Source organism: Lygodium microphyllum, chromosome 1 (genome assembly GCF_053477565.2).
Source record: "Lygodium microphyllum isolate KBCC chromosome 1, Lygodium_microphyllum_v1.1.10, whole genome shotgun sequence".
Lineage (NCBI taxonomy): Eukaryota > Viridiplantae > Streptophyta > Polypodiopsida > Schizaeales > Lygodiaceae > Lygodium > Lygodium microphyllum.
In genome coordinates, this window is record NC_141135.1 from 149,744,374 (window position 1) to 149,766,214 (window position 21,841).

The 21,841-nt window shown below is 41.8% G+C and overlaps 2 protein-coding genes across 2 annotated transcripts in view; one reads left to right on the plus strand and one right to left on the minus strand.

Moving 5' to 3' along the window:
- Positions 1–11,834, plus strand: part of LOC148041811 (P-loop containing nucleoside triphosphate hydrolases superfamily protein) — a 39,210-nt gene extending 27,376 nt beyond the window's left edge. Inside the window, exons 10-11 of the mRNA XM_087682718.1 lie at positions 3,704–3,739; positions 11,128–11,834. Coding sequence (XP_087538844.1) covers positions 3,704–3,739; positions 11,128–11,211 — 120 coding nt within the window. The 3' untranslated portion in view covers positions 11,212–11,834. The remainder of the gene's footprint in view (positions 1–3,703; positions 3,740–11,127) is intronic.
- A 949-nt stretch (positions 11,835–12,783) lies between these two features.
- Positions 12,784–15,946, minus strand: LOC148041812 (uncharacterized). Its single transcript, XM_087688760.1, has 2 exons — positions 15,542–15,946; positions 12,784–15,312 (listed from the first exon to the last, which is right to left on the minus strand). The coding sequence occupies exons 1-2, from the start codon at positions 15,792–15,794 to the stop codon at positions 14,939–14,941; spliced, it is 627 nt and encodes a 208-aa protein (XP_087544886.1). The 5' UTR covers positions 15,795–15,946; the 3' UTR covers positions 12,784–14,938.
- Positions 15,947–21,841: the final 5,895 nt, after the last annotated feature.

The window sequence follows — 21,841 nt, forward strand, 5'->3', positions numbered from 1 at the left end:
TTTCTTCCACAGATTGTCGTAGCAATCACTGCAGGATTGCATTCGCCTGTGATTCATACAACTTTATCTTTTATGTGCTCTCCAAATGTGTTTCAGCTCATTTTTTGCAATGCCAATCAACAAATGAAAACACTCAACTTAACACCATATCTCCTGATCAGATTCCATCAGTGGATCCCTGTAGTAGTTGTGGAGAAATAAATATCCTCATTTTAATTTTCTTCCACATAGCAATCACTGCAGGATTGCATTCGCCCCCACATTTGCATTCTTGCAGATCCATATCAGGGTTGTGTTTGCAGGACTGAAACATCCCAAATCACTACAACCCTATAGCCTCCTTTTGTGCACCTTAATCAATCCCTTGTGGAGAACAGCCAAGCAAAGTAAGCTAGAACGTAGGGAGCATCAAGAGCCATGATCCAAAGCAAAGCAACCCCACTAGTGGGCCATCACATCCAGCAATCCCACTAGTGGCACCCTAAGTCAGCCTCTTTTCCTGCAGCATCCGCTCGGGGCTTTAGAAGTTTCAACCATGGCTTGGTGGCACCCTAAGCTATCGTCTAGTAGCACTCTAAGTCAACCTCTTCTCCTGAAGCATCCGCCTCAACCATACCTATCATCCCATCGTGATATCCTTCATGCATTGGTAGTGGGCTGGTGTTGGTGGAGGCTGTCATCATCCAAGACATGCCTCACAGTCAATCAATCGTATACTTGTCCTACTGTTGTCGAAGAATATTCTTCATTTCTTGCAAATTTACATAGGTTTTTCTTTTTTCTTTTTTTTAAATTTTTGCTTTTTTTTCCTCGGATTGAAGGAATGCCTCCAAGTTCCATGTACTTTTCACTCAAGATGAATATGCAAAGATTTTGAGGTAAAATTGTGAGAGATCTAGACAATGGGCAAGCCCTTATGCTCTAGATATTCATGTGATCGGGACTCTTTTTTCTTGAACTCTCCTCCTTGGTGGGTGGCATGAGGAGGATCCTAGTTGTGAGTAAGCTCTGTTGGTCTCTTGGCTCATAGATTATCTTGTGTGTATCAATCCCCAAATATTACTCAAACGGCCTTAGAGTTTGCCCAAATGCCTATGCCAAGTGGCAGCATCTTGCCTTTTATTAGGCTTTACCACTTTCAATGGGTCAATTGCCATGATGCACCATGCCAAACACCTTTGTGCTGCCTGTAGGAATGGGCCAAATATCTATCTATGTGACACAACCTATGCGCACCTCACCTTACTCATTCTTACACTCTTCCAATATGGCCTAGAATGCATTTAGGAACAATAAACGCTTCAATGGGTTTCACCACTTGATCAAACCTTGCACAGCATGTTTTGAACTCATAGGATTTGTGGCACCTTGTTTAGGGGGTTGGAACTTTAACTTGACCTCACTTGGTTCTCTTATGAGGTTTTGCGCTCTTGAAAAAGTAGTGTTGCTATGGCCATAGTTGAACTCATGCAGGGTTTGTTACCCGATTTTTACTCTCAATTATAGCACTTTGACCTTGCATTTGACCTATGTGCACACTTTACCAACCACTATGTGGCTTGTGATAGGACTTGCCGAATCAGCCTTGACCATGGGCTCCAAAGGTTTAAGAATTTTGACCGATATGACTTAAAGATTTTTGACCAACCACTGTGTGGCTTGTGATAGGACTTGTTGACTCAACCTTTACCATGGGCTCCAAAAGCTCAAGACTTTTGATTGAGATGACTTAAAGGTCAAATTGTTCAAATGTGAGTCATTATCTGTTGAGTTTCTGACCTTTGAACCTCTCAAGTCTGATGAGGTCTAAGCTGCCTTATTTGCAAACAAGTTGCCGCCCAAATACTTTGACTTCATTATCAAGTTATTTCACAACCTCATTTGCTGACTATGAGAGTCAATAATACACAAATACAACCCCTTCACACACCCATCGACCCACCCATACCCCCACCCCACCACCACCGACCCACACCCACACCCACACCCCCCCTGCCCCCCCTCCCCCCCTTTCAAAAGAGACAAAAAGGGAAAATACACATGCACACAAAACCACCACCCAATCCAAAAAAAGCAAAAAAACTCTAATCTCCATCCCACTTGAAGCGAGTAACTCCCCTTAGTGGAAGAAAAGTGGTGGCTAGTCTCGGGCTCATTTGCACTGGGATGCACAACAAGGCCAATGCAAAACCCCAAGGTCATGCTGCCATTGGGCAACAATCACAACTGGTGCACTTTTGGACTCCAAAGAGATTGTCAAATTGGTTTGCTAGAACATCAATGGACTTTAGTAACACCAGTCTAGTGAAAAGCTGGAGGCAAAGTTGTAGCCTAATGGCTCTATTTGATGGCATAGTTTCTCTCATAGTCAACCATTAAGGGCTCCGAAGATTGAGTTCAAACATATACATGGTTTGCTATCGGCTTAAGCACCTCCTAATGATGAGTGCCATTGGCACTATTGGCTAGGCCACCTTGGCAATGATTCTTTTTGTGTTATCGAGGCACTAGTTAGTTGAGGGCCCTTCTTGCCTAAAATTAGCTAGGGGGCGTACTGAGCATGAAACAACCCTAAAAAGGCATTTTTAATTTTTTGTATGACATTTTTGACTTCTTCTAGCTTCAATGTGTTCTATAAAAGGGACTCAAATGTGCACACCACTTATCAGGAGTGTGCCCAACCATTCCACCTCTCCATAATCACCATTAGCATCAGATTCTCTCTCCCTTTGCTGCCAGTTGCTGCCGTTCTGCTGCTACAAGCTGTTGCTATCAGCCAAAAGTGGTTGTCACTGCTCCAGATGCAACCCAGCTGCCATAGGTTCATCCGGAGGGGTCACCCCAGCTGCTAGCTATCCACCTCTGCTGTCTAGGCTGCTGCCTGCCTGTCTGGTGACTTTCTCCTGCCATCATCAGCTTCCAGAGGACTCCAGCCTGCTTCATTTTGACTGCCATCACCACCTTCATCATCTAATATTGCTGTCTACCACTCCAACACTTACCAGCAGCTGCATTTTTTATCATTATTCTGCTACTGCCCTGCGTTTACACCATCCTGCTACTCCTGACAGCAATGAACGCCATCCACACATCATTAAAGATTGTCACCAAGTTGTATGCTGCTGCGTAAGGCCATTCCAGCCATAGAGATTGCTGCATTTCAACATCTGACCTGCTGCCTGCTACTGTTTTTTGTACACTTTGTTGTCTCCATTGCAGACCCTTCCATTTCTTTACGTGCCTTAGGCTCCCAACAGTGATGAAGATCTGTTCTGCTTCTTTTTCCAATGTTAGAAGGAAATAGAGGGAGGCAGTAATGATACCTGGAATCTTTGATAGGGAGACTGAAGAAGAACAAATCTGGGGTTTTCATGTATTCCTCACAAGTAGTTTTGTCCTTTTGTTGCACAATAACAATGAAAATGCACCCACTCGTTTTCAATGATTTATTGAAAGTGCAGTGAGGGTTTTTTGGATTTTAGAAGCTCAGTCAGAAGGTCATTGTCCCTTTACATTAAAGAAACTTCTATTAAATATAATTTGACACATCGTTATTTCTTACAAAAATAGCACTAATGTTATGAATTTCAATGTTCTTTGTATGGCCTTGTTTGGAGATCTTTTGGAGTGTGGATACCTGTTTTGGTGCTTTTTTTCCATCTCACAAATGTGTTCATTGTAAATTCTTCTCTTGGTTGATCAGGTCTTCAAAGAACACAAGAACATGGTGCTACCAATGGTACAGACCAAAGCTATCTTCAATTGCTAGAGTGCTACTTTTTAAGGGGTTTGAGTTCTATGTTATGTTCATCTCTCTCTTTACTTTAGGAGGTTTTGCTGATGAATTAACTAAGAAATCTTGGCATTTCATAAGGTCATTTTGTTTGAGCTTGAAATTGTGGCATTCAATCTGATCGCTTGCTGATTTCTAATGTTTCGATCATCCATTGTCTTTGGCAGTTATTTCTTGTGTCTGTAAATGAAAGTGATGCAGCATGGGAAAGTTAAATGTGTATTTCTCAGGAGTATGATTAATGCGAGTGGTGATGCAACTTGGAAGGCTTTTTGAGGCTCTGGTACACTCTAGGTGGGCATTGGTGTGACAGATCTATCTGCATGGCAGACATGAGAGTGCATATTCGCATCTTTTGGGCATGGAGTCGTATAGATCTTGCAGCATGAAAGTGAGGGCTTCCTCAGGCTTGGTGGCGTTGACATTGTATACTCTGGGGAAGTCATATCAACCGTGGATGTCGGGATTGTAATCCACTCCTACCCTTCTTGGATATGGCATGAAAGTGGGGTTAGTTCTTTCGAAGGGTAGGGTGTTGCAAAATGACATCCAAGTGTCAGCGTTACCTTCCTAGATGTGCCTTCTCCACTTTGGTTGGCACTCATAGCCCTTCACTGTTTTAGACACTTCATAGACTTTGTTCTCCCAGTAGTCTGGAGCCTTTGTTACCCATTGGGTAGGATTTCTCTCTCTCTTAGAGGTTCATCTATCTCCCAGCCTCTTTCCGACGTCGATCACCTCTTCCACCGCCTTGGCTGATAAAACCCTGCTCAATGTGGCGGGGAATCAGAAGTCGAAGTCCAAATTCCAGCCTCTCTTAAGTTATTCTTGTCCTATGTACTCATACAGTGGGTGATGACTATCTAGGACTACTTAGGACCATCCATATCTTTGTTTATCTTCAAAGCGAGGAACCCTATAAGGGTTAGTGGATCTGTTTCACTTCGCGTTCATTCTATGGGCACACTTGATTGACCGCTATGCGGCTCAGGATAGGACCCATTGTATTAATCTTGACCATGAGCTTGAGCTTTTCAAAATCACTGACTAGGATGACTTGAAAGTCAAGTTGGATGAGTATTGGCATCTCCTCGCTGAATTCTCGACTACGGGGACTTCTAAGTCCTCTGACGATCAGGTCAAATTATTCCTAAACAAACTCCCCAGGAAATACTTCAATTTTGTGGAAGGCATAGTTTCAAAACCTACCATGCCTACACTCTATGAATTTGAGTGTCAGTTGTTGCATTACACACGATTGTTTGATCAGTTTCATATGAATTCCTCTTCTGAGAGGGCTCTTATTGCTTATTCTTAGAAAGGGCAATAAGGAAAGGGAAAACAAAACCAAACCTTCACTCAAAATTAAAATCAAAATCAAAAGTAAAATCCATTCGGGGAATCACAAGAAACATCCCAATCTCTCAAAGACTGGCCATTTTGACGACGAGTGCTGATCAAAGGCAAGAGACACAACACCAAAACCTAAGTCTTAGATCCCCGCCTCTTAGTCAGGCAACCCCTAGCAGGGGAGGCAGGGTGATGGCAAGGGGTAGTTTAAAGGTTAGACTCATACTGCCACCGCTCAATCATCTTAGTCGACAACGTTCTTAACTCCAGAGAGCTTGTCTAACTGGTTTGCAGAGGCGCGCATCGTCTCCATAGAGACATTAGATGTGAGTCTCGTCCACATCTGTGAGTTGCCTCCTGATGAGGTTACCGCAAAGACCCCACTCGTCATAGCCAAGTAGTTCAGCTCTTTGTTTGGATTGTGGACAGTGGAGCTATATATCATATGACTCCTATAGCGGATATTTTCCATTCCCGAGTCCCTACAACTGGATGGATCCACGTAGGATACAACTCCTCGGTCAAGATTCAGGCTCAAGGTTGCATCAATTTTGCCACTGATAAGGATCCGGATCTGGCTACATTGAACAATATATATCATGTTCCTCACCTTGGGGTGAACTTGTTATCTGTTCAACAGCTTTGCCAGTTGGTGCGAGCGGTTTTCTTTACAACGACCACAATCGAGATGCTTGACTCTCAGTCTGGTTTAGTGAATGCTCGCGGTGAGGTACATGCGAATGGCCTATACCACATGACTCACTTTCTGATCGAGCCGATAGCCGAGGGCTTTGTGTTCCTTAGCTTCTAGGCCTTAGCCACATCTCGGGAGCCTATGAACAATGAGCGTCTTTGGTATTTTTCGCTTAGGGCATCTTAGTTATGACTCACTTTATGAGTTGTCACGCCGTGAGTTGGTTGAGGGTCTTCCACCCCTGAAGCTAGCTCGAGATGTCTATAAAGCTTGTCAGCTCGGGAAGCAGCACTATACCTCATTTCCTCAGCAGACCTCACATAGAGCTAAGGCGCCTCTTAGATTGATTCATCTTGATTTTTGTGGACCGACATCCACTGCTACCTTGAATGGCGCACGGCACTTCTTTTTGATAGTGGATGATAATTCTAGATACATGTGGGTGTACTTTCTCAAGCATAAGTCAGATGCTTTGACATATTTTTCTGGTTGGATGCTGTTGGTTCATAACCAAACTGGTCATGATGTCGGTTGCATGAGGAGTGATATCGGTGGTGAGTTCATCTCCCACGAGTTTTTCGAGTTTCTACAAAAGCATGGCATCTCTTGCTAGCTCACCTCTACAAACTCCTCTTAGAATGGAGTTGTAGAGCGTAGGAACCGAACAGTCATGGAAATGGTACATACACACGCTCTGTTGTAGGAAAACTTCATTGGTTAATTCACACTAGGATAGATTTAGCTTACTCAATTAGCATACCTAGTCAGTATTTCACAGCACCTAGGATGTCACATTGGATTGCATGTCTTCATGTGTTGCGTTATTTACGGTGTGCTCATTCTTATGGCCTGACATACGGTTTTGGTTTATGTTTGCAAGGATACACTGATTCAAATTGGACAGGAGATCCTGACACCCGGTATTCCCATGGCGGCTACCTCTTTACCTTGGATATGGCTTCCATTTCTTGGTCCAGCCGTAAGCAGGAGACAATGGCGGCTTTCTTGGCCGAGGCTAAGTACTGGACTCTCTTCGATGGCACCATTGAGGCCATCTATTTAAGTTTCCTGGTGGCACTTCATTTTCATTCTCTCTCTCCCATAGCTGTCTATTGCAACCAGAGTATCATTGTCCTTGCGGGCAATCTGATCATCACAGTACGGATGCGGCATGTGGGAATCCATTTTCACTTTTTCCGAGAGCAAGTTGAGCTAGGCACTATTCGCCTAGCGTTTGTCCCTTCATTAGATAATTTTCCAGACATAATGACCAAAGCAGTCAATCGGCCGGTTCTTCAGTACTTGCTACCCAGTATCGGCTTGGGTACACCCTTCCCTATTTCTTCAGCTTGACGAGAAGAGGGTGCTTCGCGAGGGAGCGGCTTCTACTCTTGATCATGACAGTGATGATACTTACAGTTTTTAGACATTACATTCATTGATTCTTTTATATTGTATTGTGGACATTTGTAACTTCATCCGCACTATCAGCATGACCTGATTGTAAAAGGACACTTGGACAAGTGAACAATTCCCTTGCGAGGACACTATCCAAGTGACACCTTTGCATAGCATATTGCATGAGCATGACATCTTGCATCTTCCTTTGCATTATTCTATGCATTGGCATTCTGTTCATGTAAACATGCTTCTATGCGCATTTATCCCTCTCTCTTCGGTCATTTGGAGTGGTCGACTCTAGGATCCACCATATTCGTGGCATAACACATGGCACTTCTCCTAAAGGCAGTTTTCCTACCCTTGCTTGCTTTGCTTGTCTTGCTAAGCACACCGCCACCTTTTTTGCCTCTTCCCATATTCACCACATGATTATCATACACACACATTTTTATCATCCTTAGGCACTTATTCTAGTCAGTGTAAGAGATTGGCTTGTTAGTTTTGTGAATGACTTGGGTTTAAAACTCTCTTTATCTTTTTCTATTTGTCACTTAATCAGCCGCTGCCCCTATACTAATGTATTTTCATAACACTTAAAAAAAAAAAAAACAAGTCCATTGATTCCATCCGCCTTTGTAGGACTTGGTAAGCCCTTGGGCAATTGCCATGAGCACCCTTGGTCCGATGCCCTAGCCTCTCTGGGGCGATCACTTGGGCTCCTTTGGTAAGATAACCATCGCCTCTGTAGTCTTTGTAGGCCATTGGGGTAGTCGACGTGCACCCTTTGTCCAATGCCTTGGCTGTTTTGGGATGGAATGCCTTGGGGTAAATTAAAATTTAGGTTGACCTACTTTTCTAGCCCTATTTTGGGCCTGAGAGAGAGGGGGTGTTATGCTAAGAAATGCACTTAGCCACTTAAACAACTCCAAAATATGCTTATTTTAGGCTTATTTTAAGCAAAACCCTAAAATGGGGAGCAGATCGAGAGAGTTAAGTGGAAGAGGATCTAGAATCCTAATTTTCTATAAATAAACAGCCAGCTCTCCACTCTTCTCTAATCTCGTTTTTGTAGATTTTAGGTGTTTCAGCTTGTTGCCCACACCCCGTTCGTGGAGGACATGTCAGCCGAAGCTGTCCATTGCTGTCTCCATCAGTTGGTGCCTGATTTCCAGCCCTCTTCACGGAGTTTGGAGCTGATTCCAGCCAGGCGATTGCTGTTCCTGTGCAAACATGTTGCCGTACAACCTACCACGTAATCGTAGTCTTGCTGCCTGCGTTTTTAGTCTTTCTCTCACCTGCTACCTACGTTTTTAGGCTTTCTCTCTCCTGCAGGCTGTTCTGCCTTCTTTTTTAGTCCTCTCACTTGCTGCCTGTGTTTCTAGTCTTTCTCTCTTCTCACTACTGTCTGCATTAGATCTAGCTTCTCATTGCTGCGTTTGTTGGTGTTCAACTTCTGGAGGCTGCCTTGCTGCGATTTGGAATCCGTTCGGAGTATGACACACTCTCTAGCTCATTACCCCTGCCCTGATCCTTGGGATACAGGAGTTCGAGATATAGTATTCATTCACTGCATAGTGTGTTTGCTGCATGAGCATCGTATATTCAATAGTCATATCACTTCATTCATTCGTTGTGTTCATTGTCTTTGAGTTACCCTAACCCTAACTGTGTTCTTTTATCAGTCTGTGCTTTGTCGTACAGTTTTTATTTATGTTTCTTTGTTAGGGTATTTCTTTACAGCCTCAAGCTTTCAATCATCAACCTTACAATTTGTTTTTCTTCAACAGCTATATTTTGAACCAATCCAAGAGATGTCTCAGATTCCCTGCCTTCTAATGCTGGAGTTACAAAGTAACCTCTTTTACATAGTGAAACCAGCCTTTCTTTTGTGGATGGGTGGTAAATCCTTGATTACAACTTAATTACATCAGCAAACAATAAATGCAAATCTGAAGATACAAATTTACCTACTGATCTTGGACAATCCATGCCCGATTTGCCCCAAAATTGGTGCCCCTTTCGGTATTTCTTTAGCTTTATTGAAGAAGAAGTTGATATACAATGGGATTCTCCCGATTCCCTTCGCAATCCAAACTCCCCTTGCTGTCCAAAGTGATAGGCAAGTCTTCATTTGATTTGCCCCTTGATTTGGACACTTAATTGGCCTTCACCCACTTTATAGACGATGAAAATGCCTCAAATTCAATGGTTGGCTAGTCCTTCACTTGAATTTAGTTGAAATTCACCTTCAGCCTTGAAAAATCCAAGTCTTTAAGCTTCCAATTTTTGGCACACTTCTCAAGGCTATTGCTAAACCTTAATTTTTGTTGTAAATTAGGGTTTACAATATAGAAATTTGCAATTTCTCAGTCTCCAGGGGTCCAAATATTGAGATCTTCGAAGCAAGGTTGTGAAATGGCTGGGAGATGAGAGAGAAGCTGTAGAGAGAGAAAATTCAGAGTTTTATCGCAAAGAATGATTGAAAATCAATCAAATGTAGCTACTGTCCTGCCACAACAGCATTAAATGCTGTCACTTATAGGCTACAACTGAGACATCCAAATCAGTTGTCACCTTGTACCTGGATGCAATCAGCTAGCTGTGAAGGATTCGAATCTGCAATCGCCTCCTCAAAAATCACTTGTGGCTGGCTGCAATGGTTGAAAATAGGCTGGCCATGGTTGCTCACAACTCTCCCACAGTAAGAATGATCTCGTTTTTCCTCTTCTTCAGCCTTTTACCAGCCTGTATGGGCAAGTTTGCTAAGTGGCAGCCTTCCCAAATTGTTTTTCCAATATTATTCATAATTAAATATTAATTTTCATCCTTTAATCACTGAAAATTAATCTATTAATTATTTCGGTGGTGCCCAAAAAATAAATCTGACTAGCCAATGATTAAATTGGCTAGGATTCTTCCACTCCGGAGTCTCTTTGTGCCATCTTTTACCATTAGATTGGCGTTAGGTACCATTAAATGTCACATCTCTAATGTCACCAACTGACACTTAATGGCCAAATGAATGACCTAGGCTAACAATTGACACCAGATACTACCAAGTACCTATGCAACATAACTTATAACAACTTTTTCCTTTGTCCTGAGCTCGTAGATTTACTCTAACCCTAGTTGCACCTCACATGTGCAACATTTACTTAATCATGTGATTAAAAACTAATCCACATGTTAAGTGAGGTTTCAAAAATACATGTCCTCATGACATCATTCCTCTCAAGGTGAAGATGTGATTTAGTGTAAAGAACCTTTGTCTGAATCCAGCCTGTCCTGCAGCTCTCAATTCCCCTCTCTCTGCATAGGCACTAAACTTTGCCTTGAGTGCTCCATAGATCTTGGCCAGTGTGTGGCCCACTGTAATGGTCCTCCAGTTGCCTAGATCTAGAGGGCCTCTGGATATGTGGATGGGCACAATGCGGGGCATGTGTGGGTGTGCACTGGGGGTTGGGGGGGGGTAGGTTTGGAGTGGTTACTTTTGTCAAAACATAGAAGCAAGCATAGGCAGTAAGTTCAGGACTCTTGAAAGTGAAGTTTAGGCACCTCATCTTTGTACATAATGAGGTAAGAGCACATAACTTCCTAATCTGCTAAACAATGATTCAAAATTTTAGCCCTGAAGCAGAGTAGGTTGAGCCCCCTTGATCCCAGTTCCGCAGGCAAACTGCTGGTTTGTCACTCTGATTTCTGATTTGCCCACTGTAGTAAACTGATGCTTTTGACAAGAAGGGGCTGACCACAATTCTGTTAAGGAAGTATTAGGGGTTCATGATTTTCTAGTGTAGAAATAAGATATGGAGTTCCTCAAAGTCATGTTGATGGTGTGGATTTTTTAATTTACTCTGGAAGGTCTATTAATTTCTTTCCTGACATGCAGATGATGGTGAGCTCGAAAACTGGAGAAGGATTAGAATTGCTACGAGCAAATCTGGCCAAGCTAGCGAACCCCAGTTTAATTTGAAGGTGCACAGGGTTTTGCCTTCAGTCTCCTCAGAATGAGAATGTTCAAATAACAGCAAGTGCTGAGAAATGTGCAATTCACAAGCTTCCTCAGGCATATCCCTTTCTTGATGTGTGAATTCATGTAAAGTGTCAGCATGCACATTATGTGCTGCACATCCAAATATCAAACTCTCACTCCTGACAAGCTGCACTAGCATGGTGACAAGGCATCCAACAAGAAGGCATCATTTCTGCTAAGCTACAAAGAAGCTAGACCTTGCTGCCACCCAGGTAAACCTAGTCAAGGCCAGCAGATGATAACTAGAGTTACATGATGAGAACATGGTTGGTTTGTTTTTGGTGGTGGGTTGGGTACTCGTGCATAAGGCAAGGATGGACCGGGTGTAAATATCTCAACGAATGGTGATCTAAGTGGAATGTCAAGAAAATTGAAGACTATGTCAAGTTCTCATGCAGGAAGCTTCTGAGAATGGGCTAGGTGTTGGCCACACCCACATGTATTGCATATTTTCTACTTTACTCAATACAACCTGCATTATAAAAAGTTCTCATGAATCACATGCCTTTTAACCATAGAAATCACAAATCATTTCACATATAATCTAGTTGACGTTGACATCATTATGGATTGATGATTGTCCTCCCATTTTTCTAGCATAGTGACGATTGAAGTAAAAACCAAAATTTTAAATCATTGGTTGAATTTGAGTTTTATTATGAAGATGATTGTGTTTTGGAATGCCATCATTGCCATGTTTCCTTCTTTGCCTATGCTTTCCTTTCTTCTCTTGATTTGCTACTTCGGAATATCAATACTTGGATTTCAACACATTCTTAGGCTCGTCATCAAGTCATGTTTCTCATTTTGATGTGTTGCATGTAAGCATTTGACTAGAGAAGAATAAAAGAGATTGTATGGCTTGCGAATGAGTTTTAACTCTTTCACTCTATGCTCCTACTTCTTGGACCATGCATAATTTTTACTAATATAAGAAGGAATCACTTTTGTCAAGATGAATTTTATACTCATACTATGCATTAGTTTCCTAGAGCCTAGTGCTCACATTTTAATAGTGTTCTTAAAATAACAAGTGTTTCTCATTTTTATGTATCACATGTGAAGCATTTTCACAACTATAAAATGGGAAAAGTGCAAGTAAGGTTTGCTAGTGATGGTCAATTCTTTTATTCTATGGGTTTCAACATCTACAATGTACATGATTATTATTGAACAAGAACATATCATTATTAGAAAGCCACCAAATTTGATCATGTTTTTGTCGTGTACCACTTGGCTAAAGCGCCCAAAATATGAAATATATTTAAGACTAACCCATTAACCATCATAGAGGCCGAGGGGTTGTAGAATAGTGAGAAGACCATCCTAATGAAAATTGGTTTGAATCCAAAGGCAATAAGCGTAGTAGTGATAAATCTCTTGTTAACCCATCATAAGTTTTGTCAAGGTCCATATTGTCCAAGACAAAGTCCGTTTGGTGAATTAGAGCTTGGTCTATAGCAAGAACCAAGTTCATAACCACATCTTGTATAGAGTGCCCATAGATGAAATCATACCGTCTCTCGCAGACCACTTCGGACAACAATATCATAATTCTCATATCCAAAGTTTTGGCTAGAACCTTGTATGCAAAGGGAAGCATAGTTAATGGCCTCTAGTGAGCTAGCTTGCTTCTGTTGAAGAACTTGGGCACTAATTTGATGAGCTCCTTGTTCAAAATCTGAGGGAGGTATCTAGAGGCATAGACCCAATTGAGTAAGTCAATAAGATCCTTTGTACATGTATCCCAAAGACACTCAAAAAGTTTCAAGGGGAAGGCCATTGTGACGGTTTGACCCTTGTAATCCCCCACGAGGCTCCCTTTCAACCCCTTGGAGGCATCTCACAAGATCGCAATACGTCGCATCACACACTCAACACAATACATTATGAAAGTTTGCAAAATGGCCCATCTTGAGAGGAAAGCTCATGATGAAGGGGAACTTTGTACATGACAAGCTGAAGGCACAGAGTATCATGAATTGCAGGTGAGGGTTGGTGCTATCAACACGCTTCCAAGCACGACTTGACGCTATGGGGTGAGGGAGCTAGGATTCCAAGAAAATCTGGCTCGTCACGAAGCAAGTGATGAAGGAGAGGGTGAGGTGTTAAGGCTTAGCTCTTGTTGAAGCGAGCAAGATGAATTTGAGCATGTGCAGGCCCATTCACAAAGCAAAGTGAGGTGTGGTGACCCCTCACCTACAGTTGCTCCAAAGGATGGATGCATTGTTGTATCAAGCTGTTGAGGGCCAATTCAAAGTGACTACAACGGGGGACATGGCCCTTGCAATGCAAGCTAGAAGGTTCGATGCTATGAACCCGACTCGACTAACTTCATTTGGGACTGTAGATATTGATTTGGCCACCAAGGGCCTAAAAGTTCAAGTGGGCGTGACGTGTACATATCCATCTGAAGCCCACCTTCTTTTCTTGTGCATGGCAAGGATTGATTTGGGCAATAGAGGCTCGAAGGTAATTGCAACGAGGGCAATTTGATACAACCCATCAAGTCACCACGAGCTATCCAGGCACTCCATCTCGCCAGTCCAACATACTCTCATCCTATCCTTTCAAAGGAAGAGAGTGAAGGTACTTGATGTAGAAGATATGGATCTCGCGCGATGGGCCAAACGCATGCAACTTCGAGGTGTGTCGCGTGGTTTGCTCTTGTTTCACATGCTCCTCGTGTAGCTTGGTCCAGTAGAAGACTCCCCCTTATCTTTTCCAAGTGGAGTGATGTAAAGCAAGAGAGGATTCTTGATGCGAGTGAAATGGATCTCGTTGGAAGGGCCAAGCGACATGCTACAACCCAGTAAGTTGAGTGGTACCAACCTCAAAGAGCTTTAGGTCAGATCCGTGCCTTGAAGGGCACTAAAAGAAAAGCTAAGAGGAGTGCGCCAACAAAGGTTCAAGCCATCAAGGGCAAGAAGACAAAGAGGTGTGCTTCAAGGAAGATTTAGGCAACAAAGGCCCAACTCTTTTCAAGGGGAGATGTGTCACAGATAAAGAACCCCTCTTACACTTTCTTCATCCGCAATGAATTGATACATGTGGCCAAAGTGGACCTTCTCCTACAAGTGATTTGTCATTGCGTAGACCCTTGCATTCTGGGATTGGCATTCAGAGTGAAAGCTACGTGTTGAGCCCTTAGTACACAGGCAGTTCTGTGTGCTCAAGCTATCTGGCCCAACGTTGGAGTATGGGTACACAACGTGCTCTAACTGGGTTACCCTCCACTTTGTACTTGTAAATAAGATTAGCAAGTGGACGATTGATGTGCACAAAAGTCTCTTTCATGAATCAGAAGTCTTACTTGAAAGGGTCACCTTGAGGGAGACCAGTAGGGGGAATATGGTCGGATGCCATCTTTGAGAGGATGGGGAGGACTGGAGATCCACCATGCATGCAAGTTCGCATAGCACCTATCCAAGCAGGCAGCGCGCTGCCATGTGGTTCCCTGGTGTCTGTTGTGCTAAGTGAACACCTCTTCCACCTTCTTCTGCTGCACCAAGGCAAGGTCTTTGAGGTCTAGGGAGTCCTCTGGGTCGTGCCATGCCTCTCTTTCTTGAAGGGACATTGTCCCAAAGCCATGCGATCAGTCGGCAATCCCTTGTGGTCATGTTCCACTCTCCCACATAGATGGTTGGGACCGCCTTAAACCTTGTGTTCAGCTCAATCTACAGAGCTGTCCTGGATGCAGATAGGTTAGGGCCATAAACAGTGCATACCAAGACCTCCTTCCATGAGCACTGTATATTGGTAGCAATAGTAGCCCCTGTGCCAGCCCCCCACAAAAAATAGGGGGCCAGTTCCTCCTTCGCTGCAATGAGGGTCCCTCCTTTACCTCTTTGACAGACATCCGTAAATATTGTGTATCTGGGTAGACTAAGCTCCCGTACCCCATTCCCATCCTGCTTGATCTCTTGAAGGAAATAATCCCCGGTTTGTGTCTTTTGGCTAAGTTGTAGCATACAGTCTGCCTTTTCTCTGCGATGAGAGCCCTCGTACATTCCAAGACACTGCGGTCACCTCCCTTGATACCTTGCAGGGTTCAGAAATCGTCATCAATGTCATGTATGAGTTCTCATGTATGAGTTCAGCACCATCAATGGGAGCGAAAAAATTGCGATCCACTAGAGGTTTCCTAGCCTACTTCTTGAGCGGCCCCTTGTGATTGCCTTCTGAGCCCCCATGGCTGCACTAGCGGAGAAGGCCTCAGGCTTCTTGGCCTCTCCGTGCCCCTTGGGGGTTTGCACACAATTAGGCTTACCATTCTTAGCGGCCTTCTCAGTGGGCCCCTTCCCGATCAGCTCCTTCTGTTGCCCCTCCGTCTTCTCTGATGGTTGCTCCCCTGAGCTACCCGCATCGGTCTGCAGCGACTTCTTAGGGCATGCACAGGCAAAGTGGCCATTTCCCCTGCAATGGTAGCAAGAGTCAGGAAAGGAAGAAAACTCGATTTCCATAACCACTTCAAAACCTTGCGGGTCGACAATCTCCAGAATCTTTGGCAATCTTTTCCACATCGTCGTCGAGCCACATGGGGAGTTCCGGGAAGGACACCCACACCGGATACCCTCATGTAGAAGGACGCCGTTTGGCGAAAAGGAGGAGCACCGTGCGAACGTATGGACCAAATCGCCTTCGTGGCAAACCGCTGAGGTAAGGATCCAATCATGCTCACCATGAGAGCCAACTAGTACAATAAAAAAATCCTACCAATGAAGCGATTTTGGAGCAGGGAGGCTTTCCCCTGGTACGTTTGCTCAAAATAGCATGAAAAGTCATCCTTAGAAGGTGGTTTGTTGAGGAAGTAGAAGAACATTCCATCCGATACCATGTCAACGTAGTGATTCCTTGCTCTATCATGAGGCAAGCAACGCTCTATGGACTCATCTCCCTGACTTTGCAATGAGGGCCTTCCTCAAGGCATTGTGTCTTGCATGGTCCTTGACTAGCCTATTTTGCATCACCTGTATATCAACATTAGGGCATTTGGTTGCCTATAGGTGGACTCATGTTGCTCAATTGCATTTGACCTTGCCTACCTTAGGTCCTCATTGCAAGTACGCTACCTCTTCCCTCCCCCACTCTTGCATGCAGAGGTGCCACATGTCAGTCCTCCTAGCACTGTCTTAAGGGGAAGTTAATGGGAGTTACGTCCACATGTGTCAAATTCAGGCTTCTAGTTTGTCCAATCTTGGAGCGCAACTTTCTTCAATGTACATCTTGCAAAGTGATATGTCATGCAAATCATTTAAAGGGAGTTAGATATGCATCTTGTGTGGTGTAGGATGTATAGGAACTCAAGAGGGGTATATCCGTGTTCAATGTTTGGTTGTAAAACATCAAATGTGCACAATAAGAGACTGTTCACAATTTTCTTGAGGCATTTGCACTTTTAAGAGCATATGTGAATACTATATTTGAAATCAAAGTTATGGATAATCCATTTGAAAAAAAGTATAGTATGAGCAATGTTAAGAATTTGAAGAGTGAGAAATCTAGGGGGAAACCAAGTTCTTGGATCGATATAGATTACTTCACCTAGCTAACAATTGAATGGGATTGCTTTTATTTATGTCAAGTGGATGTGCACACCAAGGGACTTTTTTCTTGTACAAATACACACTTTATTGAAGCCCTTTTGCCCGCTTGGCATGTAAGGGGGTGCCTACTTGTCAGGCTTTTGGTGGTACAAAAAGACAAATCAATGAAGAGTTTTGTGTCTACATTTAAGCGTTGTTTTTTGGGGGTAATGCAATGCTCTTTGGCATTATTTATTTGGTGTTACATCCACATGTTAAAACATTCGAGAGGGCTATGCACTTGAAAACCACCCAATTGTTGTGGGCATTGAACTCTGACCTTCCATAACTTACATACATACCCATCCAATTCGGATGCCACTCGATGGTATTATAATAGTACCTTTTGAAATGCCATGTCTCTTTTGGTAATATTTAGTTGATGGGTACAAGCATCCTTTTCATGTGAAGGTCCCAACACCCCAAAAGGGCAATGCACCTCAAAGCCACCCAATTATGGGTACTAAACCTTTGACATCCATGACTCAAGCATACTCATTCATTATAGCTTTGCATAAAATCAAAAGCTCAAGTCTGTTTGTGATTATTTTTGATAAACACATGGCAAACTTGTTAGCTTGGTACATATCATGGGTTTAGATACCCTTTATTAGGCAATGCATTTTGCATTTTAATGGGCTATATGTGGGTGCATTTAGGTGGCCACTAGGATACATTTGTTGGCTTTATTATTTTGCATGTCTCTCAGCTAATTACCTCGTCGCCCTAGGGTAAAGGGGTTGATAAAGGGGCATCTCCAAAAGCAAAACACACCCACCCCAATCTAGTGAAAATTATGCAAAAAAGATGTAGCTTTTATTAGATCTAAGCTGATTATGAGTCAAATGATTGTGCCATGTAAAGTTTTTATATTTTGGATTTTGTGAAATCTTAAAACAATGCATCCTTGAGTGTCACTCTAGTGGCTCCTTATAGTCACTCTTTTTAGAACCCTTTATTATAGTCTTGAACATCTACGTTGTGATTAGTTGGAGTTTTGTGCTTAAGTTTGACTATTTGGTCCATCATCTAGTGTTGGGCAGCTCATCCTCTTGTTGGGTAGCATGTTCTAAAGGGTTGTGATGGCTCCTTGCTTTTGTCCTTCTCTTAAATTTGTACTCTTATTTTAGTGTCCTAGTTTCCATTTTCAATTGTTTATGTCGATGATAAATGCTCCTAGTAAACTTCTACCATTTGTGACTTAGACTTCACTACTCTCACATTAATATATTTGTTCTTAAGAGATGTTTGATTTATTACTTTTACACTAAAATTTATTCACTGTTGATGCTATTCTTTGTTATTCGTGTGATTGAACTACTCGAACCATTGGACTTTGTGTCTTCTTGGAGCTCTTTGACCACTAAGTTGGCCCTTGTATCTTTCTCTACCTTCTCAATTTCTTTGCCCTATATATATACCTCTAGTTTCCTCATTGTTTTCTTCAAAATGTTGTCTAATGGCAACCCCATGTACTAAGAAAGAGGATAAGCTCCAAGGTCTTCACTATCATACTTAGAGTGCTATCATGAAGGTATGGTTTGTGTAGAGAAGGATGTGGTATGTTGTCTCTAGAGGTGCTCCTTGACATGAACAAACACACCAATACTTACTTGACAAGTGGGATGAAGGCAGCTTTGAAAAGAACCACATCCTGTGGGATCATGATGATGCTTTGGCATGTTTTGCTCTTCTTTGGTGCATTTCCAAAGGAGTTCTATCGGTAACTACCTCTTGTGGACATCTCCAAAGTTGTGGGTCAAGCTCTGCTCATATATGATGCTTCATCCTCCATAGGGGCTATGAATTTTTATGGTTAGCTTCAAACTACTCACTTAATTGAAGACCAAAGATTCCATTTCAAACTTTCTTCTCCAAGTGATGCACATGTAGGATCGAATACATACATACATACATATATACATGTATGTATGTATGTATGTATGTATGTATGTATGTATGTATGTGTGTGTGTGTGTGTGTGTGTATATATGTATGTATGTATGTATGTATGTAGAGAGAGAGAGAGAGAGAGAGAGAGAGAGAGAGAGAGAGAGAGAGAGAGAGAGAGAGAGAGAGATGAGTGCATGTGACTTCTTGCCCAAAACAATCTTTACAACAAAACAACATCAAGAGTTAAAAATGACATCAAACCCTTCTGAAAAAATAGCAGATAAGAGAAAATGTAAAGAGAGATGAGCATCTATATTTTGCCCAAATTCTAGAGCTACAAGGAGAACAAATTGCAGAGAAGTAGAATGGTCAAAACTTTGATTACTCTTTGCTTGACATGTTGATGTAATAACGAGTTTGTCAGTCCTTGATTATTTAAAAGGTTTCTTTTCCATGACATTTGAAAGATGTAGCTATCATGGCATTATTTATTTCCCCATTATCTAGTAGTTGGAAACAAAATTATGATGCAACTAGGAAAGTGTGGGTTTTCACTATGGATATGAAAGATGAGGCTTGGTCTTATTTTCAGAAACTTTTGGCACTTGTAAAAAATCAGTATAGCAAGAGAATTAAGTATCTCAAAATTGATAATGGTGGAGAGTATGTCTCTCATGAGCTTAGAAATTTTTGTGAAGCACGTAGGATAAAAAGGGAACTCACAACACTTGGTAATTCCACCCAAAATGGTGTTGTAGAGCATATGAATAGGACAATAAATGAAAGGATCTTGAGTTTTCCATCTAATATTGGTCTTACTTGAGGATTTTAGATTGTGGCTATTATGATTACTGTATATTTAATAAACATGTTGCATAATACTACTTTAGATGATGGCATCCTTGAAGAGCCATGGTCGGGTAAGAAGCCCTCTTATGATCACTTAAGAGTGTTTGGTTCTGAAGCTTATGTGCATGTGCCAAAGGAAAAGCGTAGCAAGTTAGAACCAAAATCCACTAAATGTATCTTTTTGGGCTATGGATAGACAATAAATGAAAGGATGTTGAGTATGTCGTCTAATGGTGTTGGTCTTACTTGAGGATTTTGGGTTGTGGCTATTACGATTATTAGATATTTGATAAACATGTCACCTAATACTACTTGGATGGTGGCATCCCCAAAGAGGCATAGTTGGGCAAAAATCCCTCTTATGATCACTTAAGAGTGCTTGGTTTTGAAGCTTATGCGCATGTACCAACGGAAAAGGGCAACAAGTTAGAACTAAAATCCACTAAGTGCATCTTTTTGGGCTATGGATAGAGTGGTGAGATTGGTTATTACTTTGGGATCTAGAAGATAGAAAGATTATTCATAGTAATGATGTGCATGTGCCAAAGGAAAAGGAAAACAAGTTAGATCTAAAATCCACCAAGTGCATCTTTTTGGGTTATGGATAGAGTGGTGAGATTGGTTATTACCTTTGGGATCTAGAAGATAGAAAATATTATTCGTAGCAAATGATGTGATCTTCAATGAGAAGAAGATGCATAAGTAAGGAAGTGGAAATAAGAAAGGTTACTTTCCAAGATGTAGTGTTACTTATTATTTTGCCACATAGAGCAAGTGCTAGTGCACCAAGTGTGTAGATAGAGAGCATCAATGATGGTGCCTCATGAAGAAAGAGTGGAGGCTGAAATTCCCATTCTAAGTTAGCTCATTATGCTACATAAATCTCATTCTATCTCTCATCCCCCTAAGAGATTTTAGCTTGGGGTTGACTACGTGATGTTGGCAGATTGTGGAGAGTCGTCTTGTTATAAAGAGGCCATGACTTGTGATAGTAAGCTTAAGTGGGAGCTAGCTATACAATTTGAGATGGATCTCATTATAAAGAATTAGACTTGGGTTGTTTGCCAAATGAAAAAAATGCTTTGCCATGTAAGTGGATCTATAAGTTGAAGGTTATAGGAGATGCTAAACCAAAGTACAAAGCGAGGTTAGTGGCCAAAGATTTGAAGAAAGAAAGAGGTGTGGACTTTAATGAGATCTTTCCACCTGTGGTGAGATCAACTATGCTTTGCAGTGTGCTTGCCTTGGTGGTTAAGGATGAGATCTACATGTAGTAACCAGAGGGTTTTGTGAAACATGGCAAAGAAAAGCTTGTCTGCAAGCTAACAAAGAGTCTTTATAAATTAAAGCATGCCCCATGAAAATGGCACAATAATTTTCATGCATTTATCCCTCATAGACGGTTACCACTCACCAAAAGGACCATATTAGCATGACCACCCTTGGCACTAAGCTTTGCACTATTGTGTGCCATGGGACTTGTATTGTTCTAACTCTTGTTATTATTTAAATGTAGATATCATTTTGGACAAGAATGTATTTTTCTCTCCATCTTTCTCTCTCCTCTCTCTCTCTCTCTCTTTGTTTTCTCTTTTCTACTATCATTATAGTAGGATTTGATGTTGATTATAACTTTACACTCAATTGTTCTTGTAGAGTGAGGTAGAACGATGATTCTATCTTTCAAAGTGTAGCTTATTTTTTGGTGCCAAAATTTGACATTTAATTAGGTGTTCTTTAAAGATATGAATGATTAGTTATTTTGATTTTTAATTAAAGTGCTATATTTTTGTAATATGTAGGTACTGTGTAATGTTTAGTGGAGCCCCAAGAGAGACACCAAGGAAAAAGGGGCTTCTATTGTAAGAAAATCTATCTTGCAACATCAACAAGCTTTTGTTTCATTCTTTTGAGAACCACAACAAGGAAAAGAACAAATCTGCACGCAACGTCATAGTAGATATCTCCCACGGATTTGATAGAATCAACCATATTTTTCAACATCTTCATAGAATCCATCAATAGAACAAGAAACACAAGAGAACACACCACTTTTGAATGGAAATAATCACATAGTATCCATCTTCATTGTCTTTATAGTTCTCTCTCTTAATCTCTCATAGATAGATACATTGTTTTGATACAATTTGCTATCTTTGACTCTCTCTCTCTCTCTCTCTCAATCAATAATACATCATCTCCTCACTACAATAATCAATAATGACTCTCAATAATCCTCTCTT